Here is a 15,676-nt window from a genome sequence, read left to right as displayed (position 1 = left end):
GTAAAAGCGTTCCAAAATTATTACCACATAAAGTGACACATGTCAGATTAGCAAAATTAGACCTGGTCAGGAAGGGGGTAAATGGCTCGGTCTGGAAGTGGTTAACCACTTCCCATCTGGGCCATTTGCCCCCTTCCTGACCAGGCCTAATTTTGCAAAACTGACATATCTCACTTTATGTGGTAATAACTTTAGAACGCCTTTATTTATCCAAGTCATTCAGAGATTGTTTTCTCGTGACACATTGTACTTCATGATAGTCATATATTTGAGTAAAAATATTTCACCTTTATGAAAAAATCCCAAATTTACCCCAAAATTTGAAAAATTCACAATTTTCTAAATTTCAATTTCTCTGCTTTTAAAACGGAAAGTGATACCTCATAAAATATTATTACTTAACATTCCCCATATGTCTACTTTATGTTGGCCTCATTTTGGAAATGTCATTTTATTTTTTTAGGATGTTAGAAGGCTTAGAAGTTTAGAAGCAATTCTTCAAATTTTTAAGAAAATTGCCAAAACCCACTTTATAAGGACCAGTTCAGGTCTGAAGTCACTTTGTGGGGCCTACATAGTGGATACCCCCATAAATGACCCTATTGTAGAAACTACACCCCTCAAGGTATTCAAAACCGATTTTACAAACTTTGTTAACCCTTTATGCGTTCCACAAGAATTAAAGGAAAATGGAGATCAAATTTTTTAATTTCACTTTTTTTTGGCAGATTTTCCATTTTAATCCAATTTTTTCTTTAACACATCGATGGTTAACAGTCAAACAAAACTCAATATTTATTACCCAGATTCTGCGGTTTACAGAAACACCCCACATGTGGTCATAAACTGCTGTATGGGCACACGGCAGGGCGCAGAAGATAAGGAACTCCACATGGTTTTTAGATGCCATGTCCCATTTGAAGCCCCCTGATGCACCCTTACAGTAGAAACTCCCAAGAAGTGACCCCATTTTGGAAACTAGGGGATAAGGTGCCAGTTTTATTAGTACTATTTTTAGGTACATATGATTTTTTTGATCATTCATTATAACACTTTATGGGGCAAGGTGACCAAAAAATTGGTTGTTTTAGCACAGTTTCTATTTATTTATTTTTACAGCGTTCACCTGAGGGGTTCAGTCAAGTGACATTTTTATAGAGCAAATTGTTACGGACGTGGCGATACCTAATATGTATACTTTTTCTCATTTATTAAAGTTTTACACAATAATAGCATTTTTGAAACACAAAAATTATGTTTTTTAATGTGTCCATGTTCTGAGAGCTATAGTTTTTTTTATTTTTTGAGAGATTTTCTTATGTAGGGGCTCATTTTTTGCGGGATGAGGTGACGGTTTTATTGGTACCATTTTGTGGGACATAAGCGTTTTTGATCACTTGGTGTTGCACCTTTTGTGATGCAAGGTGACAAAAATTGCTTGTTTTGACATTTTTTTTTTTTTTTTTAATGGTGTTCACCCGAGGGGTTAGGTCATGTGATATTTTTATAGAGCTGGTTTTTACGGACGCGGCAATACCAAATATGTCTATTTAAAAAAAAAAAAAAAATTTATTCCTTACTTGGGGACTTTTTTTTTATTTATTTTTTACATGTGAAACTTTTTTTATTTTATTTTTTTCAACCCTTTGTATTTTTTTATTTTATTTTACACTTTTCGTCCCCCATAAGGTCATACAAGACCTCTGGGGGACATTTGCTTCACTTTTTTTTTTTTTGTCACTGTTGATTTCTCCTGTAACTGGGGCTGATATAGTAGCCCCAGTTACAGAAGAAATGCACCCCCCAGAGAGGCTGTACAGCATGATTCTGCGCTGTACAGCCTCAGAGCAGGGCTGATCGAGGTCTCTGAAAGACCTCACACAGCTCCTGCACTCTCCGGTCCCGGCGGTCACATGACCGCCGGGCCGGAACAGGAAGCGCACAGCGTTTCCTGCTCTGCATACACAGTGCTCGGTGAGCGCTGTGTCTGCAGCGATCCGGAAGGCAGGGACACCTGGGAACTGTCCCTGCTGTCACTGACAGCGGGCAACACGATCAGCAGCTGCACGATTAGCGTGCAGATGCTGTTTCTGAAAGGACGTTTTAAAACGTGCTTTCAGAAATAGAGGTCCACCCATAGGACGTTTATATCCTATGGGCGGACGGAAAGTGGTTAAAGCAAATTGGAGGGGAAATTTTAAAATTTCATTTTTTGTTCAGATTTTCCATTTTTAAATCCAATTTTCCTGTAACACAGTAAGGGTTAACAGCCAAAGAAACCTCAATATTTATTACCCTTATTCTGCAGTTTGCAGAAACACCCTATTGTTGTCTTAACTGCTCTATAGGCACATGGCAGGGCTCAAAGGGAAAGGAGCGCCATATTAACTGAGGGCAGATTTTGCAGGAATGGGTTTCAGGTGCCATGTCACATTTGAAGAGACCCTGACGTACCCCTAGAAAGAAAACCAAAAAAGTGACCCCATTTTGGAAATTACACCCTCAAGGAATAAATCTAGGGGTGAAGTGAATGCTTTGACCCAACAAGTGTTTCATAGAATTTAGATACATGGCTGTAAAAATGAAAATTACATTTTTATTTCCAATATATAGTTGCTTTAAATGCAAATTTTTCATTTTCACTACCCAATTTGTTATGCATTTTTCCTGAATTTGGCAACATCTCATCCGTGGTCATAAACCGCTGTTTGGGGGCAAAGCAGCATTCAGAAAGGAAGGAGCATAATCAGGATTTTCTAACATTTTAATTTTTTCACTAATGTGGTGTTTTTTTTTTTTTAAATTGTATATTATATTGGGTTTCTCTTCTGGTAAATATTATGATTTATTTTATTCTGTGGGTTGATAAGATTATGGTGATACAAAGTGCGGCGATACCAATTCATTTTTTTTTAAATATTTTTTTTTTTTCTCTTCCTCTTCTAGGGTCTGGTCAGCCTTAGGTACATGGCAACCCGGATACCTTTTTGTAAGACGTCTGCTTGCCATGTTAACCATCGCAGCAGCGTCGACCTGATGGAAGAGAGGGAGCTCCCTCCCTCTCAACCCCATGGATGCCGCGGGTGGCTACTGACCACGTCCTCTATGGAGTTAAATGGTTGAGATTGCTGCAATGGCCCAAATTGGTGCTGATGGCAGAGGCTCTGTTTCCGAGCCGCTGCCATTATAGCTGGCACATCGGGAACAGGCTGCAGGAGGACAATGGGGGCAATCGGAGGCTAAATTGCAGCATATGGTGGGCAGTGAAGATATCAGGGGAATGGGGTCACAGTGGGGGTTACGGCTGATTTCAGGCGGTGATCTCAATCGTCGAAATCGCAGCCTGAAACTGGCATTTTCTTTCTGCAGAGACTAACCAATCAGAGCGCTTCGATTGATCCTTGACGGCTTCCCCGGTGTCTCTGCTCTCCAGGAGAACGGAGACTGTGGCTGTGACACTTTATAGTGTCACAGCCCCGGTAAGCAGATTGGATGTGACTGTACGTCCAAATGCACTAAGTCACTTGCAATTTGGAAATACAGTCACGTCCAAATGCATGAAGGGGTTAATGCAAAATGGGTATCCTGTTCTTGTGATCGGTGGGGGTCCCAATGGTCAAACCCCCAGCAATCAGTTATTCTCTATCCTTTGGGTAGGGGATAACTTTAAAGAAGTGGCACAACCCCTTTAACCGCCTAACGCAGATGTGCGGTCCGGAGGCGGCAGCCCTGCGCAGAGTGACGCATATACGCGTCATCTCGCGAGGGCCGAGATTTCCTGTGAACGCTCGCACACAGGCGCGCGCTCACAGGAACAGAAGGTAAGCGAGTGGATCTCCAGCCTGCCAGCGGCGATCGCTCGCTGGCAGGCTGGAGATCTGATTTTTTTTAACCCCTAACAGGTATATTAGACGCTGTTTTGATAAGTGTCTAATATACCTGCTACCTGGTCCTCTGGTGGTCCCTTTTGTTAGGATCGACCACCAGAGGACACAGGTAGGTCAGTAAAGTCGCACCAAACACCACACCAAACTACACTACACCCCCCCCCCCCCGTCACTTATTAACCCCTTATGAACCCATGATCACCCCATATAAACTCCCTGATCACCCCCCTGTCATTGATCACCCCCCTGTCAGGCTCCGTTCAGACGTCCGTATGATTTTTACGGATCCACGGATGCATGGATCGGATCCGCAAAACACATACGGACGTCTGAATGGAGCCTTACAGGGGGGTGATCAATGACAGGCGGGTGATCACCCATATAGATTCCCTGATCACCCCCCTGTCATTGATCACCCCCCTGTAAGGCTCCATTCAGACGTCCGTATGATTTTTACGGATACATGGATCGGATCCGCAAAACACATGCGGACGTCTGAATGGAGGCTTACAGAGGGGTGATCAATGACAGGCGGGTGATCACCCATATACACTCCCTGATCACCCCCCTGTTCAGACGTCCGCATGTGTTTTGCGGATCCTATCCATGGATCCGTAAAAATCATACGGACGTCTGAATGGAGCCTTACCAGGGGGGTGATCAATGACAGGGGGGTGATCAGGCAGTCTATATGGGTGATCACCCCCCCCCTGTCATTGATCACCCCCCTGTCAGGCTCCATTCAGACATTTTTTTGGCCCAAGTTAGCGGAAATATATATATTTTTTGTTTGTTTTTTCTTACAAAGTCTCATATTCCACTAACTTGTGTCAAAAAATAAAATCTCACATGAACTCACCATACCCCTCACAGAATCCAAATGCGTAAACATTTTTAGACATTTATATTCCAGACTTCTTCTCACGCTTTAGGGCCCCTAAAAAGCCAGGGCAGTATAAATACCCCACATGTGACCCCATTTCGGAAAGAAGACACCCCAAGGTATTCCGTGAGGGGCATATCGAGTCCATGAAAGATTTAAATTTTTGTCCTAAGTTAGCGGAAAGTGAGACTTTGTGAGAAAAAATCAAAAAAAAAATCAATTTCCGCTAACTTATGCAAAAAAAAAAAAAAAAAAATTCTATGAACTCGCCATGCCCCTCATTGAATACCTTGGGGTGTCTTCTTTCCAAAGTGGGGTCACATGTGGGGTATTTATACTGCCCTGGCTTTTTAGGGGCCCGAAAGTGTGAGAAGAAGTCTGGGATCCAAATGTCTAAAAATGCCCTCCTAAAAGGAATTTGGGCACCTTTGCGCATCTAGGCTGCAAAAAAGTGTCACACATCTGGTATCGCCGTACTCAGGAGAAGTTGGGCAATGTGTTTTGGGGTGTCATTTTACATATACCCATGCTGGGTGAGAAAAATATCTTGGTCAAATGCCAACTTTGTATAAAAAAAAATAAAAAAAATGGGAAAAGTTGTCTTTTGCCAAGATATTTCTCTCACCCAGCATGGGTATATGTAAAATGACACCCCAAAACACATTCCCCAACTTCTCCTGAGTACGGCGATACCAGATGTGTGACACTTTTTTGCAGCCAAGGTGGGCAAAGGGGCCCACATTCCAAAGAGCACCTTTCGGATTTCGCAGGCCATTTTTTACACATTTTGATTGCAAAGTACTTCTCACACATATGGGCCCCTAAATTGCCAGGGCAGTATAACTACCCCACAAGTGACCCCATTTTGGAAAGAAGACACCCCAAGGTATTCCGTGAGGGGCATGGCGAGTTCCTAGAATTTTTTATTTTTTGTCGCAAGTTAGTGGAATATGAGACTTTGTAAGAAAAAAATTAAAATAAAAATCATCATTTTCCGCTAACTTGTGACAAAAAATAAAAAGTTCTATGAACTCACTATGCCCATCAGCGAATACGTTAGGGTGTCTACGTTCCAAAATGGGGTCATTTGTGGGGTTTTTCTACTGTTTGGGCATTGTAGAACCTCAGGAAACATGACAGGTGCTCAGAAAGTCAGAGCTGCTTCAAAAAGCGGAAATTCACATTTTTGTACCATAGTTTGTAAACTCTAACTTTTACCCAAACATTTTTTTTTTTTTATCAAAGACATGTAGAACACTAAATTTAGCGAAAAATTTATATATGGATGTCATTTTTTTTTTTTGCAAAATTTTACAGCTGAAAGTGAAAAATGTCATTTTTTGGCAAAACAATTGTTACATTTTGATTAATAACAAAAAAGTAAAAATGTCAGTAGCAATAAAATACCACCAAATGAAAGCTCTATTAGTGAGAAGAAAAGGAGGTAAAATTCATTTGGGTGGTAAGTTGCATGACCGAGCGATAAACGGTGAAAGGAGTGTAGTGCCGATGTGTAAAAAGTGGCCTGGTCATTAAGGGGGTTTCAGCTAGCGGGGCTGAAGTGGTTAACTAACATGCATTTGGATCTCTAGGCTCTCTTGTTATACAGTATATAGACTTGTATCAATTGATGGCTAGTTTCAGTGTATTGTGTTTGTTCATACCAATACCACCTATGAGAGAATAATTTCACTAATCTACTGCTTTTACCTGGGATAATTATTATTCTGCTTTTGTGTTTCTCCACAGACACCTTTCAGCGATTCAAGATCGAGAAATCTGTTGTTATTCTATTTCCTGTAAAGAGAAAGATAATATAGGTATTTTTTGCTTATTAAATTAGAATTTTTCATACTTTTCACCTACAACCATAAGGGTACAGCCCTAACAGGTAGTCAACATAATGACGGTGCCCGTCACGGCTTTTGTGGTCTGGCGAGCTGGTGGATGTGAGGCGCAAATTGCAACCGGATTGGAAAAATACAGGTTTATTGAGAGACAACGCGTTTCGGGGTGCGCATGACCCCTTTATCAAGTCTACAAGAAACATAAATCATAAACATGTAAATACATGTACAATTTGTACTCAAAAGGGGGAGAAAAATTGTAGGTATAAAAAGCGAGGGTTTGATAAAACTCACAATAATAATAGTTGAAAATCAGAACTAAAAATAAAATGAGGAGTGGAAATATCTTTCAATTAAAATAGTACAATGAAATAAAGTGCTATGTTCAAAAGACAAAATGTAGAAGAGAAGAGAAAAAAATATATATAAAAATATTTTTTTATATTCTATATCTCTCTGGATGGATAAAGACTCTAGAGGAAAGGGGCCTATAAGGAATAAGCATCCAAGAAAATGAATGCGTAGGTGTATAGGTAATGGTTCGCAAAAACACAACAGTTTGATAAAAAGAATCCGTTTTCATATGTCGTCATATGAAATTGTGTATGTAAGCCTGAATTCATACATAAATAGCTAGAAGTCGGTTAATTCATATGTATTCCCATGTTAAATTATATGGGTCAGGTGGGGTGTATCAATTGGTACGTAAATACATAAATAGAAGGATTAAAAAATAAATGGATAAAAAAGATAAACAGATTAATAACATTAGATAATGGAGCCACGAACTGTGACTAGTTCCTGCGGATGAACGTGATTGGTCGGTATGTAATGGATGTTGACATCATAAGTAGATGTGAGTGCATTGTTTTGGTGGTTGGAGGAAATGGCAATAAATGGATGTGGCTCTGGGTGCGGACTTTGGATGGGGGAAGTTACCTGGTGTGCTGCAGCTGCAGGTTAATGCTCCTCTGTCGCTTTTACTGACAACGTAGTACAATGCTGTATGGCAGACTTGGCCCTTGCCCTAGGTTCTTTTGGACACGGCACCTCCAACCTGATACCTAGTTCATCCAGCGGACCTTCATCACGGTTGCACCCAATTCAGTGCAACCTAAACAGGTGAGCATCACATATTCACCTTAATTTGAAGGACGCTGATTCTTCTTTACTTATTTACCCTATGAGCGCCTTTTTCATCCTGTGGCCACATATTTGAAGTAGTCACCATGGCCACAATGCTAAGGCCATGATTTGTGGTTTTACTGCAGATCTGTGTGGCATCCAAATTATTAATGGCTGCACGATTTTACAAATACACAGCTGTTTTACCAACAACATTCATTTTAGTGTTCTGGTGGGCATAGTCTGTGGAATGTATGCATGCAAGAATTGAGTCAACACATGGCACTCTGTGGGTACAGATATACTTGAAGGGGATGGAACTAAAGAAATGGATGGATTACTTTAATTCCACATTTCCAGAAGCTGTGCAGATCTAGTCTGTGGACCATGTCTGGGTGTGAATTGCAATCCCAATCACATTTGTCTTCAGACAATGTTTATACAGTTCTAATGGCTGCTTCCTTGACACCAGAGTCACTCCTGATACCCACATGGCTTACATTGCATCTCCCTGGGCTGCACTCAGTGTCCAGGGAAATTGAGGTGCTAAGTGGAGTAGATAGAATCCAAAGTCCAATATGAATGGGATACCCATTGCGCACTCAGGTGTGCAGTGGTATCTCATTCATACTGCATCTCCCTGTCGCACTGATCAAAACATCTGGTGATTGGGGTAGCCAATAGCAGTCCGACGGGGATGAGCCTCCCTAGCATCGTGGGAGATGCATCAGGAGTGACGCGGGTGCCGGAGAGCGGGGTAAGTATAATCCGAGGGGCCCGGGCATCAGGGGGGTCATTATAGGGGTTGGATAACCCCTTTTTAAATGATCATTTAATTTATATGTAAGGTATAATTGGTACCCTTATGTTACCCTTGTGACTAAAATAGTTGCAGCAAAGCCTGTGACATAGCACTACTGCTTATCTTCATCCCTAACCTTTATGAGCCTTGTGTGTCATTTGTATTTTTTTTTACCTTGGCTAAAGTACCGTATTTTTCGCTTTATAAGACACACCCCAGGTTTAAGATCCTCTGATCAGACCCCCATAAATATCAGGACATCAGATCAGACCCCCATATCAGGACATAACATCAGCCCTTTATGTCAGAACCCCATCAGACCTTATCAGCCCACATAGTGAGACCCCCATCAGACCTCAGATCAGATAAAATAAAAAAAATTCTCTTACCTATCCTGCGCCGCGACTCCTCTCTACCTCCGGCAGAAGTCGCGCTTCCCTGTATTCCCGGCCTACGCTGTCAAGTCATAGTGCGCGCACTACGTCCTGACGCTGTACGCAGGTCAGGACAGTGAAGCACCGGCCCCGTGAATAAAGACTGGGAGGGTGAGTATTTCAGAGCACTTGCGGCGCTTCCCTCAATGCTCCCAATGGATACTATTCCGTATGGAAGCGCTCGCTAGTATTCACTTTATAAGGGCGCACGGACATTTTCCCTCCACTTTTGGGGGGGGAAAAGTGAGTCTTATAAAGCGAAAAATACAGTATGTTGTCCTGCTGAGTAAAAATGGTCTTTATGGTCTTCTGTTTCAGACATCACATTGCAGTGGCTTATTCAGCATTCCAAGTCCAGACATTACTGAAGATCCACCACCAAACCATCTTTCCCAATATCTTTTCCATTCTGCCTGTTACATGGTGGCAGAAAGATGGCTGCTACTGGGATTCACACATCATTTGGAGCAGTTTATGCAAGGTTTAACTGCTGGTTTTTGATGCTTTGTTTTTGTTTCTCTCGAAAAATTGGAAATGTGGTTTGTGGATCTTTTTATAGTCTGCATTATTGACCCTTTTAGCACTTGTGTATAGGACGACATGTATCGACTTCTGTTCAGTAGTATGTGATGCACAGTGAAATTTAGCCATGTACAGTTTTTTTTTTGTCTATACTCGGACGGTAAGAGGGCCCTTATGCAATATGGGTTAACACAGAAGTGCATTTTCCTGCCAGTGCATACTGAATTTACTCTTTTGTGCAATGACTGCTCCATTACAACCATGTATTCTGGATTTATGTATTGCATATGTATGTAAGCTACACGTGACCGTGCTTCAATTTACCAAATCCTGATATCTATCTTTGTAGTAAAAACAAATGATGAGATGATTATGAATGTGTACGTATTTGCCTTGGACACTTTTTAATTCAGTTGCTGTAAATATTACTAGAACTCATCGGGGTTGCCTTAAATATATTATGCATAATAATGTGTGTCTGCCAAAGGTATTTTCTTAAGAAGTTCAATCATTGTTGGTAAATCTACAGCTAATTGGGTTTACAGCCTGTGTAGTATCAGTTTCCACTTCAGATTTAACATTTCTTTAATGAAATGTAAAAAACAAACAAAAAATAATAATTGTATTCCATGTGAAATGTTTGATTTAAAACTTTTTATACCCTATGCAAATGTTCCAGCGATGTCCTCTTTCTAAAAAGCCCTTTCTCTTGATATCGCCCATTTCCCTTCACTTCCCTTTCTTTTTAATTTTTTATTTTTTTTCCTTTTAACTATAAATCACTCCCTGCCATCTACGGCTGTTTCCTGCAGATTGTTGTAAATTCTAAATGAAATCATGTGTGGACTACACAAAGCGACCGGCTTCTGTTGGGTCACCAGACATGCCACCAGTATGGAATAAGCACTTTAGGAGGGCCAGGTTTCATGTCCCATGACCCTTCCTTTGTCCTTCAGGCAGTAATGAATATCCTGGAAATACATACCAGATAGTGCGTTCTTTAGTTTACTATTTGTGGTATTGCTGTTGTAGTCCAGTATGTGAATGTAGTGAAAAATGATCGTGCCTATAACAAGCTGCCCTAAGGCACAAAACTCAGCTGTAGTATACCATGGTAATAAATTCTGAAGAATCTCTATGAAGTATTGTCCATGCATGTCAACATCTATCAACTGTTAAGATGAACTTTGATTCAATAAAAAGGAGAGATTTTCTGTGATCCCTACTGATACTGTTTCTTCACTGCTGCTCTCGAATAGCATTTAAAGGTTGTATGCGTCAAACACATATGTAATGTATATCATTCTAACACAACTGAAATGCATATGTAACGTACGGATATGGTTACCCAACATTTATTTCCCCTGGGGCCTGCTTTTTAGCTGGGGTAGTCCGAGACACTTCCCCTGTCTCATCATGGTACAGGCTCCAGGAAAGCCAGATCGGAGGAAAATAAAGAGCAGGTAACTCTCTCCTTTTGTAGGTACCGTCTGGCATAGCAATGTTGCATCAGTATATAACTATAATTTTTCTCTGTAGCCAACCCCCCGCATAATAATGTAATATTAAGAAATGGCCAGGGGCATTGCTAGGGTCTTGAAAGTTCACTTGGCACAAGCCCAGAGGCATATGACTCTCCCACCACCAAAAAAGTGTATTGAAAACAGTACAGCTAGAAAACAACTTTTCTATTCACTTTTACTGCAGTGCACTGGATATTATTTTATAATGAATTTAGTGTTCTAAATCCAAATGATCAGTAACAAAATAATACATGTGAAACCATAGAGCGTAAGTGATGGCGACATCCTACTGCTAAGACTGCATGAACCAACGTTAATACTAATGCTCAGCTCCCTGTATGTTGTATTGGCCATTGCACCAAAGAAAGGAAGAGATCAGCATACAGAGGTGACTAATAGCATTTTGTACACATAACTGATGTCGATTTGGCATCTGATCTCATGGGCAGTACAGGTAAGTAGACTTCCATTATTGTGGAGTACCTAGACCAGGCAGGCTCACCCTGCGGCCCTCCAGCTGTTCTGAAACTACAACTCCCATAATGCCCTGCTGTAGGCTGATAGCTGTAGGCTGTTCAGGCATGCTGGGAGTTGTAGTTTTGCAACAGCTGGAGGGCCGCAGGTTGAGCATGCCTGACCTAGGCTACATTAAATGTAGCTCGTGGTGTATTTTAACAGGGTTGTCCACTCCTTTTATAAATGGTGGCTTAGCCTCAGGATAGGCAGGGGTGTGAAGATCACAGTGAGCCTCTCAGCTGTTCTGCAGTGGCTCCAAACTACACAGCTCCATCCATTGTGCATTGGAAGGAGCTGGTTACAGCAGTGCTGTTCCCACTCACTAACCAGCTTTTTATACTGCACAATGGATGGACCTGTCTAGTTCCGGCACTGAAGATGCTGTACAACAGCTGATCAGCAGGGATGCAGGCTGTCGGGCCCTGGCGATAATGTAGTGATGGCCTAGCCTGAGGATATACTATTACTTGTGAAGAACTGGACAACCTGTATAGGGAGATACATAAGACAATTAATTTACCATATTTTTTGCCTATAAGGCACACCAAATGACACCTAGGTCAGACCCCCCTCCCCTTCCCCATTGTTAATCAGATCTCCTATCAGACCCACCAGCAATCTTCATCAGACCTCAGATCAGACTCTCAAATTTTAGGCGGTATTCACACAACTACGTTTTATTGGCTGCAAACTGCGGATCTGCAAAACACTGATTGCTGCCCAATCATATATACGGATATGTGCTGTTCACATTTTTTTTTTTTTTTTTTTGCGGCCCCGTTGAAATGAATGGGTCCACATGCAAGCTGCAAAAAAAATGTGGACTGGACAGGTCACATAAACTAAAAATATGGTCATATGAATAGCCCCTTAATCAGACATCAGATCACACAAAATAACTTACCTCTCCTACTCTGGACAGTGCTGCCACTTGTAGATCCAGCACACCCTTCCTTCAGTTCTGCACTGTGACCTGACGTCGCACAGCATCAGGTCATAGTGCAATACGTCCTGACACTATACGCCGGCAGAAGACCACGGAGCGGTAGGTATCTGTGTATGTGCCGTTGGAAGTGGTGGTTGGTGGAAATTTGAAGCTTGCACCCTGGTTGCTAGAAATCCCCCTGTAAATTGCTATTTATATGGGATCTTGCCAGCCCTGAAGTATCACGGCCCACAGTGAAGTGCCTTAGAATGGTGATCTACCTCAAATGTTGTTTGGGCAAAAGATATTTTTTTTTTGCTTTCAAGCTTCTGGCTTCCACCATATATTCAGATGTTTTTACAATGTGTCATGAATCGCCTTGCCCCACAGTGTATAATCAAGACCGAATTATCAGTTGTGTAGCCACCAACATTGACAAATGTAGATGTGTAACCCACCTTCTGAACATAAAGGTAGTTGTCAGTTTTCAACGCCAAAGCCTTTTTAGTAGCCAACAAATTGGTCTTGATGGGAACACCTTTTACAACTGTCCTAGGCTACAATAGGGGTATTCAGAGGTTACAAAACTGCTCTTCCCCCTACCTGCACACGGGTGCGGACTTGTAAACAGAAAATCGGTGCAGATTTGTGTTTCTGCACCAAAAACTTGATTTCATATGGTTTTGCCTCAGATCTCACTCACTCATTAAAAAATACGTGTACATGGGATTTGTGAAATCTCCTACACTTTGCTGGTACTGTGTGTTCATGTAGCCATACGGAGCCTCTCACAGCGTTATGGATTCTGTTACCACTCCTGCATAACGTAAACGGGACAGATCCGTTTTGCAGCCCATAGACTTCTATTATGACTGAATCAATAACGGAACAGTGGGGCTGCCTTGGTGAAATTATGGGTATGTCCGGGTTCATACCCATGGAGTAGAATCAGAGCCGACAACGTCACTGAACACACCGCATGGCAGTGTGTTCAGTGACGTCATCGGCTCTGATTGGCGGGCTCTGGTTCTGCCCTACCAGTTTTACAGGCTAGAGCAGCGCTAAAGCCCGCCCGCCAGTGATGTCACCGGGCTCACTGCTGGGCAGAAGCCCCCGTCTGGCAGCCTTAAAGAGAGCCCGGTTCGTCACCGGAACTCCACAAAATGTCTTTTTGCGCAGGGAAAAGGAGAGCATCTGAGCATGAACTGGTCCGATGCTCAAATCGGGTGGCTGCCTGGGTGAAAATGTGGGTATGAGCTGAACCCAAACAACCCCTTTAAGTCTGTGTGAACCTTTTTATCTTCTCAGGTTTCCGGTCTGCATGGGAGATACTACTCGCATGGGTGCTGTCATTTAAGCAATTACCGCATTTTTTTTTATTTTTTTTTTTACACTTTTGCATTAGCATTGGATTCTATGAGAATTACACTATGTTCCTATAGAGCCCTGCCACAGACTGGCTATCCATAGAACTTATGTGCAGCAGCCTCAGATCATTTGCACGTGTTCCTGGTTTTTGACCCCAACATCTGATGCATTAAATGTGTGTGATTAACCTAATTGTCGATCGCACAGATTAGTCCCGGGTGCCTGCTGTTTAAAACAGCAGGCACCTGGCGGCTATGGCACCCACTGTGCTCACGAGCAGTATTTTTAAATACCTGACCACTGAGGTAAATGTACGTGAGGCAGTTGGAAAGGGGTTAAACGGACATCCATACAGGTAAATGTACTGTATGTTAGTGATTATAGGGGTTGTGCTTTAAAATAAATGTGTCCTGCCCAACAGATACTGCTGTTATATCACTTTCCCCAATTACCACCATTTATCAAAAATTATTAGGCTACCATTGCACCCAGTGGCAAATCTGATTTGAGATTCAGTTGCTGTAGGTCACATCCTGCATTGGAGCCTTGTAATGTAGGACTTAGGAAGCGTCACTGGTAAGAACAAAGGGCGTGGTTAGTGTCACATGATCTGCTGATGTCAGGACACTTCTCACTGCCCTAAAGCATGATGGGACAGCAACCGCATGATAAAACAGCAAATGAGGTAACATTGAAAAAAAAAAAAAAAAAAACATCCAAGAAGGAATTTTTAGTTTTTAAACCACTTTACTGTAATTTCAGTCCCCTTAGGGGACTTGTTTATGTGATCTTCTGATCGCTTGTACTATAGACAACAATAGAATAATATTATAATCTATGGGATCTTTACGGACTGTGTGACTTTGTAAACCACCCGATGCACCCTAAGAGTGGAAATCCCCAAAAAGTGACCCCATTTTGGAAACTACAGAATAAGAACACAATTTTATTGGTACTATTTTGTTGTACATGTGATTTTTGATCGTTTAATATTACGCCTTTTGTGAGTCAAGGTAACCACAAAATGTCTGTTCTGACACCGTTTTTTTTTTTTTTTTTTTTTTTTTTTTTTTTTTACGGAGTTCTGACAGGGAGTGTTTGGCACGAATATTCAAATTGTGAGGTTTAATTGTGAATATCACCACTTCGAGAATTCGCGAAGATTTAGAATATAGTGCTATATATTTGTATTCACGAATATTCTAGATTATTATTTTTTTCATCTGAACTCATGATCCCTCTCTTCTTCTTGCTTGTGGGCCAATGAGAAGGCTGCAATGTCTTTGTCAGAGCTTAGCAACATCCCTAGCAACCAATAGGAAAGTTGCCTACCCCCTTACTATAGAAGAACCTCCCCAGCAGTTATTGTATGCAGTATTTTGCCTTTCTGAGAGAGACGGCAGTGTTATTGCTGTGCTCTCTGCTTTCCTGTGTCATTACATTGGATAGTTAATTAATTAGTTAGCTCATATATAATACAGATAGATAGTGGGAGATAGTGTAGGTTATATCCTGATATAGTGTAGCTGATAGCTTCTGCTGTCCATACATACATGCTACAGACATAGGGCTGTGATGTCACAACAATACTTAGTGCACCAATCAGTAATATCTACTTAGACCTGATAAAATGTGAAGTTGTATCTGCTCCCCTCGCTGCATACCAGGGCGACCTGTGTTCATACTTTGCAAAACAGGCCGGCCCTGAAGAAAGTATGCCGACAGACCGGACAAGCTCCGTCCAAGATGGCGGAGGCTCCTTTACAACACGCCCTGCTAAATCCTCCATCTGGCCCTCGTGGACGCGATCCCCCACACGCAAGACATCTCCGCTCCTGTTCTGC

At 41.7% G+C, this 15,676-nt stretch overlaps 1 protein-coding gene across 1 annotated transcript in view; it reads left to right on the top strand.

Moving 5' to 3' along the window:
* Positions 1-10,719, top strand: part of LOC122927925 (ADP-ribosylation factor-like protein 8B-A) — a 37,055-nt gene extending 26,336 nt beyond the window's left edge. The window contains exons 6-7 of the mRNA XM_044280266.1: positions 6,520-6,590; positions 9,297-10,719. Coding sequence (XP_044136201.1) covers positions 6,520-6,590; positions 9,297-9,346 — 121 coding nt within the window. The 3' untranslated portion in view covers positions 9,347-10,719. The remainder of the gene's footprint in view (positions 1-6,519; positions 6,591-9,296) is intronic.
* The last annotated feature ends 4,957 nt before the right edge of the window (positions 10,720-15,676 follow it).

The sequence above is a fragment of the Bufo gargarizans genome, chromosome 2, assembly GCF_014858855.1.
Source record: "Bufo gargarizans isolate SCDJY-AF-19 chromosome 2, ASM1485885v1, whole genome shotgun sequence".
Lineage (NCBI taxonomy): Eukaryota > Metazoa > Chordata > Amphibia > Anura > Bufonidae > Bufo > Bufo gargarizans.
This window is presented reverse-complemented; position numbering and strand designations above follow the sequence as displayed.